Raw genomic sequence first — 13,360 nt, 5'->3', positions numbered from 1 at the left:
ATGAATACTAGTTCCTAGTTCATTGTATAACTACAAAAATGTTTTTTTCTTGTCCTGTAATTCAATATAATCAAAAACGAATGAGGGAATTTTATGGAATTTTGAATAGTCGAAGGAAGAAATTGAGTAAACACAAACTGTGATAAAGTTGGAACAAAACTTGGTTGGGCAGTTCAGTACAATGTGCACTGCATGTAATTTGTAAGGTGATGAAGACAGTCTAATGAGCAGATTTCTTTTGTATAAATCATTTAACCTTGCGTAACTATTTTGCATGCTCGTGTTTAAATTACCCAAGCCTGTTATGAAGTCACTGTGCTGCATTTTAAAAATTTCTTTTAATGTTTTGTTAAGGGATCAAAGACTAAAGGAAAATGACCACATACTGGCCATTAATTGCACCCCATTGGATCAGAACATTTCCCATCAGCACGCTATTGCACTCCTCCAGCAAGCCACAGGATCTTTACATCTGGTTGTTGCTAGGGAGCCAGTTCAAGGAAACAGCAGAACTTCGTCTGTCTTATTAAGTGATATAAATCCACCTGAGACCGTGAGTGTTGTAATGCTGTCAAAATCAGATTTTGAACTATGCTGGATACTTTTTTGTACTTGTAAGTGTTTGTATTAGCTAGCTCTATGTATACGGATTTTTTTAATCAGATTTTATCTGCAGTGACATTTGATTTAGACTGATCACGCAGTAAGTATAATGCTTCCATTGCAAAGCTGCATGAAGTTGTTATAAAATAGATCCTGGGTTTTTATGGGCTAGCAGAAGCTTTAGTAAATCAACATATTCCTAGCAGCAGGGTCTGTTCAGGGTAGGCTGGGTAAAGTGTTTTACGAGTATACCCAGCTGAAAACTACTTGTGCTCAGCAATTAAAGATGCTCTGATTACATCTTAAATGACTGTAAACATAACCTATCATGAGCTCTGTTTGAAATATCCCAAGCAATTTAAACTTAAGCTACTCAAAACATAAAGTCTTGCTTTCAAAAGCAAGTTTTCAAAAAAATAAGTAGAAAAAAATTCTGTTAACCACTCAATCCATATTTATCAGTTGTTGTTTTTTAAACTGCAGGTTTCATTCATTGTGAACCCTTTTGTTTTCTTTAACAAGGAGGGATTGTCACTCAGAGATGTAATAAGCTAGGGCTGAACTCGCATCTGTGTTCAAACCATGTGGTCCAGGTGGCTTCGCTGAATTTGGTTGAACTGCACACCTAAAGTCAGGGTTTGCAATATTGGAATCTTAATTTATTATGCGAGTAGGTTTTGATGAAAATCTGGTTAAGAGCAGGGCTTTTCCTTATACTCAGTAATTATTTCCCTTATGATTATTACAGAGCTAGTGAAATCTGAAGGTTTTAGTGGATAATCAATATTGTTTATTGCACTGAAAATTTTAAAGAATTAAACTTTAACTGCTTTTTCATTGAAAGATCTGCACTGAACAGACTAACAAAATAAAATACAAATATATATCTCTACGGGGGGTCTTTAAACTTCTTTTATGATATTTAACTGGCTTTGGCAAAGACTTTCAGTATGCTAATAAATCCTTTATTCACAGAAGACTTAAATCTGCCTACTTTGCTCCATTTTGGTTTCTATGAGATATTAATCTGACAGAAACATTGGCTGGGTTTGGGTTACTTAACAGCTTTGTTATTTTCAGATTGTCTTGTAGAACATAAGGTCATAGTACAGTGTAGCTTAGAAACATGCTTCCAATTCAGTATGGCAAAATTTTATACTGCGCTATTAATTCAGCATGTACTGGTGGTGTTTAGAGTGTGTAAGTGACATAACAGATATAAGAATTTGGGCAATGCTAAGTGAAAACTAGGCCAGTGCAAGCTTCCTGACTGTTTTTCTCTGTTGTTTGCCTTAGTCTTGATTTCTGAAAAACTAGAAGGATAGTTTTCACTTTGGCAAGAAAATCTTGAAATCTCTTTTTCTTAGTCAAGCTTTTTCCTAGTATCCTGTTATGAAAATAAAAGACAAAATGTATGTTTGAAAACAGATGAGAAATCCCACAGAGTATTTATACGGAAATGAAGCTGATGGAACAAAATCCAACAGATCTCTAATATGTGGCAGAGAGAGAAAAAAACTTGCATTGATTAATTCTTGTCATTCCTGGTACAGGTGAAAGTGAGAAACATTAAAGATGGACTGAAATTAAAACCTCCTGTTTTTATTAATTGCAGATTCACTGGGGCCATGTTGAAGACGTTGAGCTGATTAACGATGGCTCGGGATTAGGCTTTGGAATTGTAGGAGGAAAGACGAGTGGTGTAGTTGTAAGAACGATTGTTCCTGGGGGATTAGCAGATCGGGTAATTTGTTATATTATGTCACTTCTTGTTTGATTGTAAAGTATAATTAACTGCTTTTGACAGTCTTAAAATAAACTAATACACTTAAACAAAAGGAAGCCGATAGCATCAAAGTCTGAATGCCAACGTATACTTTATAAATAAATATGTTGAAGGTATGATTGAGGAAAAAGTCAGCACCTGATATGAATTAAGTTGTTTCTCAGACATGCTTTGGCTCCTAGAACATTGTTGAACATGCAGAAATTTTGAAAAGTTGTAGAACTTAATATTCCCAGCCCTTCTGATATTTTCAGCAGGACTTCTTGAAGTTTCTGATATCCTTTAAAGTTGTGCATGTGTGGTTTGCAACTTGCCTGCCGCTCTTTAAAGAATCATCACTACATTTCATCGCTGCTATGTTTCAGGAGCAGAGCACACGCAATTGCAAGCAGGGTTTGGATTTTTAATGTGAATTTGGTCATAACAAGTTACTGCAGCTGAGGTCTGGAACCCATGCAGACAAGATCCAGTAACAAACAAGAGAGACAGGCTAAGGTACTTCCTCCAATTAAGGATGGAAACAAAAACTGGAGATTCAGAGAGCTTTAATGGAAAACGTTGCCTCTTGCTTGACTGCCCCCCTCTGAACCTGTCATGTATAAATGAGTATTTTTTAATTATTGTGTAACACCTGTTTTGCTGTAAGGAATAAAGTGTCTCGGCTACAAATGAAGCATATAAGTTAAGAACTCACCACATCATTCTTAGCTGAATGAGACATCATTAAGAACATGTGAAATAATGAGCGCATATATATATGTTAAAATGGATGAATTTGTAAATGAGTTTGAGTCAGTCCTGGGCATAATTCCACTGTGATTGCTGCATAAATCAGTGCACCTAAGGTGGTAGGACTGTGCTGATCAATACCAGCTGAAGATTTGGTCCTATGAATGCTAGTTTATATTAGAAATGATGATGTAGACCATGAATTATAATTATCATGTTAGAAATGGTTTGTGTGTGTGGAGTCCTGTTACTTTCAGTGGAGTTTCTTGATGGAGTTGGAGCTAGGCATATAGGAAAGTAATTGCCAGGTTAATATAGCAGTATTCTGGGAAACTAAATAGTCCTAAATGAAAGTGCTGTGATTTTTATTCTAATCCCTATTCTATGTGGATTGTTCCATGAAAATTCAGTACATAACAGCCCATGAGATTCTAAAACAATGTCTTTTATTTTCTCCTAAATGAGAGAAGTAACCAGTTTCTTAGGAACAGTGCCTTCAGCCTGTGTATCTTAGTTTTGGAAAAGCTGATTTATCACTGTTTACTACTGTGGAAAAAAACAGTGATTAATTATGTGAATACTTATTTAATATGTTGTGGTAGTGGTCAATTTTACAGTGTCCTCCTGGACTGGCTGTCAGGAAAATACCAGCCTTTTCAGTTTGGTAATGGAAAAGATTTTATTTACAGCCTGGAATTTTTTTTTTTTTTACAATGTTGTTTGTGTTTCAAGGATGGGAGGCTCCGAACAGGAGATCACATCTTACAGATTGGAGGGACCAACGTGCAGGGAATGACCAGCGAACAAGTTGCACAAGTGCTGAGGAACTGTGGGAATTCTGTTAGGATGATAGTTGCAAGAGACCCCAAGTGTGAAATTACCGACAGCCCACCAGCTCCTGTGAGCTGGCCCGTTAGTACGTTACCTCCCTTTCAGAATGGAAACGTAAGTATCTGATGTTTACTTATGGTGTTTTTAAGTATGTTTGTGGCTTGTGATTAGAAGGGAGGAGAAAAGAGCAAGCTTGGCACTTCTGGGTGTGAAGAACTCATGCTTCTCCTCTTTTGAGTTCCCAGATATCATATGTATGAGTTTAAGCGATCGTTATTTTAGGCCTGCTTCCTCTAATTTTTCCCTTTTTCTTATATGCTGTTAATACCTATAATCTTGGGATCAGAATGACCAGCTTTATGGAATTTATTTCAAAGTGGCTGATTTAATTACGAAGACCATGACCATTATCAATAAATGGCACTTCTAGTTCTCCTTCTTAGCTCATTACATTTTTGCTAATCAATCATTTGTAAGTGGATTTAAAACCTGAATATGAATTTCCATAGTCTGAAATCCAGAGTGCCATGGCCAAACCAGAATTATTCAGCACTATCATCTTTTTATGAAACATAAGTGTAATGTTTTCATAGTCTACACTACTGTCTGTGATAGGAAATATATCTAAAAATTTTGAAACTTGTTTTAGCAAATCTTAACATGGTCATATCAAAGTCTCTTGTTTTTGAAGTCATTCTTTTCAGTTTTGAGTAATTAAAATCAACAAATGCTACACTAAGTGTACAGTAGGTCTTGAAACATAAACAAAGCTGTGCTTGTGCGCCATCTGCTACTACTGTGCTGCTTAGATTTAGGTGTAGAATCTGAGTAGCCTTTTCTCTCTTATCTAGTCTCTTGAATATGAGTGAAGAGAGCTTTTTTTTTTTTTAAACACCATCTTTAAATGTCAGACTAGGAGTCATTGTTACAAATTCACCTTCGTGCTTACTGGGCAGTCACTGCAAAGGCAGCCATCAGCTTTGGGACGCAGAGCACGTCTGGCATCTCTCTGATATGCTATTGTGGCTGAAGCTGTCGTGAAAGTATTTGGGTCCTTCTCAAACTCTTCTCAGAAGTGTAGTAGGAAACTTGAGTGGCAGAGAAATGAAAGAGGGGTAATCTACATACTTTAAGGTCAGAGTCTTAAAAGTGGGCTTGTTTAATAATCTGAACATATTTATTAATTTACTGACGATTTTCTCGGTCTACCTTTCAGTTTCTGTTAATTCACAATAGAACTTCCTCCTATAATCTAATTTCTCTCGTTTCTGAGTACTTTCACTAGCCTTGAGCTTTGAAATAGAAAAGATTTTCCATTTCTGTTTTACAAACCAGCAGAAAGGCTTTTTTTAATATGTGTTATCTTGTGCTTTTTTTTTTTCCCCTAGCTCTGTATTAAAATTTGATTTCCTTTGAGTCTCCTGCAGGAGAGAGTAACTGAAACTACTAATGTCTGTGCATGGGTAGGAGAAAACTGTTATTATCTGTGTTCTCAAGGATACTGAAGGCAATATTAGCAGCCTACTGGAGCTGATTGTGTTTACAACTCTGCACTTTGATTTTCCAGATTACACTTCGATGTTTTGCGTTCTGCCAGTAACATGAGTTAGGGGAAATTTCTGTAGCACCAGAGCAATGACCATGAAGGACTTGAGATTGCCAAAACAGCAGGACTCTCAAGTCTGTAGTTCCATTTCAGATGTTGCTATAGGCTCATTTGTTGATTTGATTCCCTCTCCTAAAGATAAGGGACAGAGCACCAAAATTTATCTTCATCCCCATCAGTGTCTTATGGAGCAAGAGAGTTGGAAAGCAGTTAATAAGTTGGCTAGTGAAGGTGGGTGTGATAAGAAAGGAGATAGCAGTTTATTAACTTCAGTGAAAGGTGAAATAGGTACAACTGTAACTTTGGCTTACTTCTTAACATAGGTCCTTCCAGAGCTGACATCTGGCAAGTATTTGATTAAGTTTATTTTGTTCATTCTCTTAAATGGACCTGGAAATCAGAAACTGTTTCTTTTCCCTGTTAGCATTGATACTGTCCCTATTGACTTCATCACTTTAACAGACCTCACTATGATCACCTTATTTTTGGTCCCATTGGGCTATACCTAGTCCTTGAAAACAAACAGCTTTATGTATTTTAATTTGTCACTTGCAGTCCCAGAACTATGCGCTTGATTATTTTTCTCTTTGGTATCACCAGTGTCTTTGGGGTGGCCTGTTTGAATGCTGTCCTGCAGTTTTGATTTTTCACTTGACTTAAGCCAGCTCTGGAGGGGGTTTTCTCCATACCCTTCTCTACTGTAAGACTGAATCGCATTTTAATTGTAGGTAGTGCCTCCTAGGGTATTTTGGTAGCTGCAGTAAGCAGAGTGTTCAGAGAACGGATCGTGTTATGTGCTTCTCTCTTTGAGTATTGTTTGTTATGAGAAGTCTTCTCATCAGTTCAACAACAAAGCATTTACAAATTAATATTCTCCTCAGTTAGGTCTTAAAACTAATTTTCAGTGAATGCAAATGAATAATTTGCTTTTCATTTCCTTTAGGTAGTTGGAGGCTTCTAGTGCTCTTTGCAGTTTGGTGATGTTCAAATTGGAGTAAGATCAAATCAAACTTGTTAAACTGATGTGTGCAAGATTGACTTCTGGTATGGTTTTGTGGTTTAGGAAGTAGCATAAAAACCACGAATAAGCTCAGGCACCTACGTGGTCTCACTTATTTGCACTTTAGGCAACTGCTGCTGCAGTAGAGATGTGACTGCTGCGTATACTCATGAATTCCTTCGTGTCAGGGCATCAAACCTGTCTCTGCTTTGAGATCCCTTTCCTGTTGCCCCTCGCTTCCTCAGTAGGCAACGACAAGGAGAGATGAGCATCACTTTCTGGCAGGAACATGTGATGTGATAAGGCTGTGGATTTATACCCCTTTTCTGGCTTCTTAACTGTCCAGCAGGAGCAGCGTGAGCAAGTGGCTTCATGACAGTGTTGATCTGGACTAACACATGAAAGGGAGAGGTGAAATTAAGAGGGCACTCAGGTTCTGTTGTCTTTTGGGATTGGCTGGAAAGTGTGTTGTTACCAAGTGGCAGTGGAATCCAAGGGGAAATGGCCCCTGAGCAGTCTAATAAAAACTTTTGTTTTCAACGAAATGTGAATATGATACCTCTGACAGTTAACGTGGAGAAAATAGTAGCCAAGAATTTTGAAAGCAATTGATGACTTTGGATGACACCATGTTTTCATAAAATCTCAGATGCGTCTCCTTTGCAAATGTGATCCTTTCTGAAAGGGGAAAATTGAAATCACTGCTTACTTACAAAGGTCTGAACCTGCAGTGTTTTAGTGGTACCAAGAAATGATGAGAGATGTATATTTTAATTGTCTTGTGTTTTATTTATAGGATAATGCCAACCTTTTTGAGACCTATGATGTTGAACTTATAAAAAAGAATGGGCAAAGCCTGGGAATAACAATTGTTGGATATGCTGGCACATGCGATTTGGGTGAGTTCTGAGGGATTTAGTCAAGTCTGGGACAGAGGCTTTTCAAATACTCTTCCTTCACCACAGGGGAAATGGAGAGCACTTCTTTGAAACAGTATAACCTACAAACTGATGATTTTTGAAGAACTTAGTGCAAAGTGAAATTGACCCACAAAATGTCTTTAAAGAGTTGCAATTACATTATAAAATGATTCTCACTTGATGACTGGACTGTGAATTTTACATACTTGTGCTGTTACTGTGCAAGACATTAAACTGTACCAGGTTGCTCTTGCACATACAGGCACTAACATAGTCAGGTTCCTGCCTACACTGTTCCTTTTTTTGCCCTGTGGTACATAACATAATTCAGGTGCAACATTTTAAGAAGAGTATCAAAACCGCTGTACCACGTGTCCCTGGTTTGCATCCAGTTTCATATGGCATCGTTACAAAATAGCTCAATGTGCATTTTCATTTATTTAATGAATAGTAGGTGCTAGAATGGAAATGATCAATCAGATTAAATAGTCCATCCCTCTGCCAGGCAGATGCAGAGAACCTCAGATGTGTGTGATGTGTATGCCGCCTTCACAAGGTGATTTACCTCTCTGGTGGATGACTGCTCTGGTCTCTAAACCCAGGGAACAGATGAAAATACCTGTGCTAGGATATAGGAACATGGAATTATTTTTCTTTTTTTTGTAAATCCACTTTAAATTAGAGCTGTTTACTCATCTTTCACTCACTGGTTCCACAAATGATAGTATCTTCAGAATTGACTCACTGAATATCTGGTTTAACATGAAGGGGTGTTGCTTTTTCTTCCTTCCCCTTCCTCATGGGACTCAAGAAAGTATCCTGGGAATGCGACACAGCTGGGGTTGCATTGCTGCCCTCGTAATTCCCAGGAGATCCTGTTGGCTTGCCACTCAGGAATCTCAGTGTGGTGAGCACTGGGAAGTGGGTCAGAGAGGTGCACGTGTGAGGCAAAGAGAAAAGGTGGCCTTGAAGCACCAGCAGAGGAGCTTCCTGAGCATGGACAAACCATGCTGGGCAGGTGTCTGTGTGTTTAGTGTTCCCAAAAGGATGGATGAAGTGTCAAGATTCACTAGGATTAAAGATCACTGTTATTTGTTTGCGGGTAGGGAGGGGAGTGGTGGCGCTGGTGGTGGAGGGGAAGGGTTACTGTTTCAACTGATGATTGTTTTAACTGTTTGTTTGTTTGTTTGTTTTTAATTTCCTACTTAGAATTAATAATCAAACTTCAAACATGACAAAGGACAGCTTTTCTGATTGCCATGTTTCTCTCTCTCTCTCTTTTTTTTTTTTAATCCCTTTTCATTAAGATTTAAAGGACTAAATTCTTTAGCTAGAAGAGGATGCTTGAAGTCTTGATCAAAGTACTTAAGCACATACTTTTAGCTTAGGTAGTCCTGTTGAAGTCAAATGCAGCATGGAATTCAGGTGATTGTGGCTTAAAGCCTTGTAGGCACAAGGGTGAATCCATGGAGGAGGTGGCCTTTTGTGAACCCCTTTAAAGAAAAATTACTGAGGTCAATGTATTATAGGTGCTGGTACCAGTGCTGTTTTTTTTTTTTTTTTTCTATCAGAGATCCTCAGTTATTCTGTATCAAGCTGTTTAAAGTAGTAATGTGCAAATGTCAGTCTTTGCAGGATCATAACTGTGGATGAAAGCGTGTGAAAAATGCTGGAAGTAAAAAATATATATAATAATAATAATAATAATAATTAGAAAAGAAACAGGTTAGCTTAGTGACTTGTTTCTCTTCTTCATTTCCACCCCCAACAGAACCTTCAGGGATTTTTGTGAAAAATATAATTCCTGGTAGTGCTGCTGACCACAACGGCCAAATTCACGTTCACGACAAAATTGTTGCGGTAAGTAATTGGTGCTGTAAATGTTCTGCTTATGTATTGTGGAACTGATAGTTCAGTACATGTCTCAGTAGTAGAAAAACAACTTAGTAAAGACTTTCTAATACTAATTAAACTTTCTCTGCTTTGTGGAGGACAGAATTTGGTAATTCATATTTGTTTAGGTAGAACAGATGAAAGATCTTGAAGAGTTCTATTTGAATTATTACAGAAATGAGTCGCTTTTTTTTGGTTATGGTTAAAATACTGTTTTTTCTCTTCAACAAAGTATTAAATAGCAGTTAACTATGAAAGAGGCAAGCATTTGGATTAAAATGTTTGAGTGGAGAATCTTGGCTTTTGGCCTAAAGTAAAGAAGAGAAGCATTAGCTTCTATTGAATTCAGTGGGACTTGAGGGTGGTTAAGATTTTGCAAGATGTGGCAGACTGTTTATGGTCCTTAATTAGAGTGTAGCATAGTGTGGATACAATCAAAATATTAATAGTCACAATTTAGGTTTCAAAACCCAAGCTTTATATGTAGAAAAATTAAAAACCTTTGAATAGGAATGAATTGAATAATGGCCAATTTTGCATTCACAGTGCAAACAGGAATGAACTGCACCATCTTTTTGTTTTAAGAAATAATATAGAGAGATAAATTAAAAAGTAATTAAAAATCATGTGTGCTGGGCTGGACCTTCCAAAGTCAGCTTTTCCTTTATGACAACAAAATTTGATAAACCTTCTGCTTTTATCTGCAGTTTTTCAGGAGAAACCCCTATTGATGTATGATCTAATGGAGTGGGTAAACAGAGTGTTTTGGGTGTAAATTAAAAGATCTGAATTAAAGAATTAGCCTATTCACTTTTTTACTTTTCTAATGATGGCATGTGAACACAGAAGAAATTACTGTTGTTATCTTTTAAAATGTATTTTGAAAGTTTTGTCTGATTATTGAAATGTAACTGATTTTAATAAGATTGTTTTGCAAATACTAACGTCTTGGGTGTGAATAGCCTTATAACTCCTGCACAAAATGTGGACGTTACTTATGGTGTATGGTACAGCATAGGAATGTAACCTGGTGACTGTTATATGATTTAGGTTGATGGAGTTAATATACAGGATTATACCAACCAAGAAGTGGTGGAGGCGTTGCGTAACACAGGACAGGTCGTACGCCTTACCTTACTTAGAAGGAAACCTTCTTCTACCATTTCTTCGGAAAGATGTTCAGGTAAAGGTAATTCTCGTTTTTTTTCCCCACCCCTTCTGTTTTTCAGTAATAAATTTTATTTTCTGCTCCATTGACAGTGACCTGATTTAATAATAAGGGCTAGATCTCACGTGATCCTAGATTTCATAAGGGCACTCTGTAGAAGATGACACTTCAGGAGGAATGAGAGAGAAATGAGGGCTTCTGGAAAACTGTGTGCCAAACTCCTGCATAGCCAAAACAAACAAACAAAAAGCAGTTAATGAGGTGGTGTTACTACTTCCTATATTTTGCAGCATCTGTCTGATTTATTTTTTCCCATCTATTTTCACAGTGCAGCCAACTGTTCCAGCCTTAGTATCCCCTGGAGCTGTAGGGACTGAAACTAGTGTGGACAGTAAGAATGAGGAAATCCAAAAACAGAAGGATAATTTTCAGACTGAAAAGAAGCAGAGCCTGCATACATCAGGTGGATAGAATATCTTGCAGCATCTCTTCTGATTCTTTGGAATTGCCTTTAATCCAGTGTGTATTTCTATACATGTACAAGATTACATGCGGTGGCATTGCAGCCCTTTCAATACTCTGGAATGAATCTCATCAGCTCTGCAGAGCTGACTTCCTCCAGTTCACCAATTCTTTCTATCCCTCATCCCTCTCTGCTGACATGAGGTGTTCTGCCTGCAATTTTCTGTAATCCTCCTCTGCTGTCAGGTCCCTGAAACAAACTGCAAAGTGAACAGCATGACGATGAAGCATTTCTCCTTCTGCCACAAGTCAGAATCAGCTTCTACCCTCTTGGGAATTCACATTTGCTTTGTGATTCAGTGTTGCCTCAGTCGTATCTTCCTTCCAGCCCTTGCAGGTCTTAGGCTTTCACCTCTGCAGTCTTTTCAAAATAGTTTCCTGTACATCATCCCTGATGCCTACTTGCTCCTTGTTCCGGCACTGCTGCAACTTGATCAGAACCCACCTCCTGAGCTCCTTGACCTGGCCTCTTGCTGGCTGCAGCTCAGGTCACAGGATCTTCTCTCAGAAGATTTGACTGAGTAGGGCTTGCCGAAGGACTGCAGCAGCAGGGACGGGGAATCACATCTTGTGACATCTCTGTTTTTAAGTCATTTTCCACGTGGAGCATCAGTCTCAACCATGTACCAAGTGCCACATAACTGCCTTGCTCCTTTTTGCTTATCCTGCTTGTAGTGCTGCTGGTCGCTGATATTTCCTGGAGTGCTGGAGAAGCAGAAAGCATAGCACAGCTTCTGTCCATCTCCTGTGAGATTTCCCACTTGGCAGTGAGCCTCTTCTTGCTGTCTGCTCCTTCTGAGACCCAACTGATTTATCTGGTAGTACCGATACTGCTGAGTACTGCCTCCTCCCGTCCTACTGTTGGAAACTAGAGTTCAGACTCTAGATGTGCAATTTCTGGCTTGCTTGTCCTGAGCTTTCTAGCTGAACTGGGAAGTTTTTGACTACGTACCTATGTAGGAGGACGAGAATCTCTGGTCTGGCAAAGGCACAATAAAACCTGATGGCTGGAGTTGGAGGCCGGATGGGTGTTGAAATTAGGCGTGCGTTTTTAGCAGTAAAAGGCAGTTGGGCATAGCGACAGATCACAAAGGCATGGCTTGCTTTGGTTTTTAGCTGACTTGGGAATCAAGGCTGGAGGTCTTTCCAGAAGGCATGCTTCAAATCCTCTACAGATTTCTGGCCTCATCTACAGGAACTTCTGGGTGAATTTCTACAGCTTGTGTTGAAGTCAGCATAAATTATCCTTATGCCTTGTTTCTTAGATATGTAGATGCAATAGAGGAGTCTAAATTATGGCTGTCAATGAATAACAATTTTGCTATGACTGTAAGATCTGTCAGTATTAAAGACAACCTGGAAATGAGAGAAATGTTAGCAGTTCCTATGCTCCATTCTGTTTTACTTTTCTGTCCAAGCCTTATAACCAGACATCCTTTGTTGTGACTTCTGCATGTTCCCAGAAATAGGAAGCCAAAACAGAGGTGACTGAGTAGCTAGGATTTAAGGTTATCAAAGCATTGTTTTAGCAGTTGGAGTGGAAAAGCACATATTGATTTGTATTTACACTGGAGGAAAAAGTTAAGGACTTAGAAGTAGGATGTATTTAGGGGCAGAAGAGCCAGGAGGACTTGGGCTCGCTATGCCAGAGACTAGAAGAGGAACACACACTGTCCTGTGTCATTTACCCAGTCCTTTTTTTTTTCTCCAAATACAGTGGAACTTTCTGTGCATAAAGTCTTTTCTTTTTCTACTGGAGTGAGCAGTATCTCTGCACTCAGTTCCTGATGGCTTGTGGTTGGGTTATCTTGTGTCACAGGCAGCAGATGTCTGCCCCGATGCAAAGAGAACTTTTGGAGGAATTTGTTACCTAATACCTCGTGCTGTGCAAATGTGGTCTATCAGTGCCAGGATCAGTTTACGTGGGGAACTGAAATTGCTTTTACCTGGCTTAGAGCTAACAAACTCTCTTAGTCTCAAGGTACATTATCTAGATATGCCTTAGTGGTCTCTGTGCTCCGAACAGTCAGCTTGTATCCAAGTGTATTTCTGAGCCATTTCCACAATATATCCAGACTTACAGATACAGATCCATTGCCTCTCCATAAATTCTCCAACCCCCCTAATTTCTAAAGGAATTTGTAACCAAGTTATACGTGTATGCGTGGCGCCCCCTCATTTCTAACCTTGTGCCAACCTCATAATCCCTTTTCTTGGAGCACTCTGGAGTATGGTGCAGATGCACCCGGCTCTGGCAAATACTTCGCTGCCTGGAATTCCTAGCTCCTGGCTGGGCCCATGC

At 38.7% G+C, this 13,360-nt stretch overlaps 1 protein-coding gene across 1 annotated transcript in view; it reads left to right on the top strand.

Annotated features, from left to right (window-relative positions):
* The window catches only part of PATJ (PATJ crumbs cell polarity complex component), a 141,759-nt gene that overhangs the window by 5,540 nt on the left and 122,859 nt on the right, over nt 1–13,360 (top strand). The window contains exons 6-14 of the mRNA XM_032192027.1: nt 355–553; nt 2,219–2,347; nt 3,851–4,063; nt 6,229–6,231; nt 7,352–7,454; nt 8,948–8,950; nt 9,247–9,335; nt 10,419–10,566; nt 10,865–10,999. Coding sequence (XP_032047918.1) covers nt 355–553; nt 2,219–2,347; nt 3,851–4,063; nt 6,229–6,231; nt 7,352–7,454; nt 8,948–8,950; nt 9,247–9,335; nt 10,419–10,566; nt 10,865–10,999 — 1,022 coding nt within the window. The remainder of the gene's footprint in view (nt 1–354; nt 554–2,218; nt 2,348–3,850; nt 4,064–6,228; nt 6,232–7,351; nt 7,455–8,947; nt 8,951–9,246; nt 9,336–10,418; nt 10,567–10,864; nt 11,000–13,360) is intronic.

This window comes from Aythya fuligula, chromosome 8, assembly GCF_009819795.1.
Source record: "Aythya fuligula isolate bAytFul2 chromosome 8, bAytFul2.pri, whole genome shotgun sequence".
NCBI classification, from domain to species: Eukaryota; Metazoa; Chordata; class Aves; order Anseriformes; family Anatidae; genus Aythya; species Aythya fuligula.
This window is presented reverse-complemented; position numbering and strand designations above follow the sequence as displayed.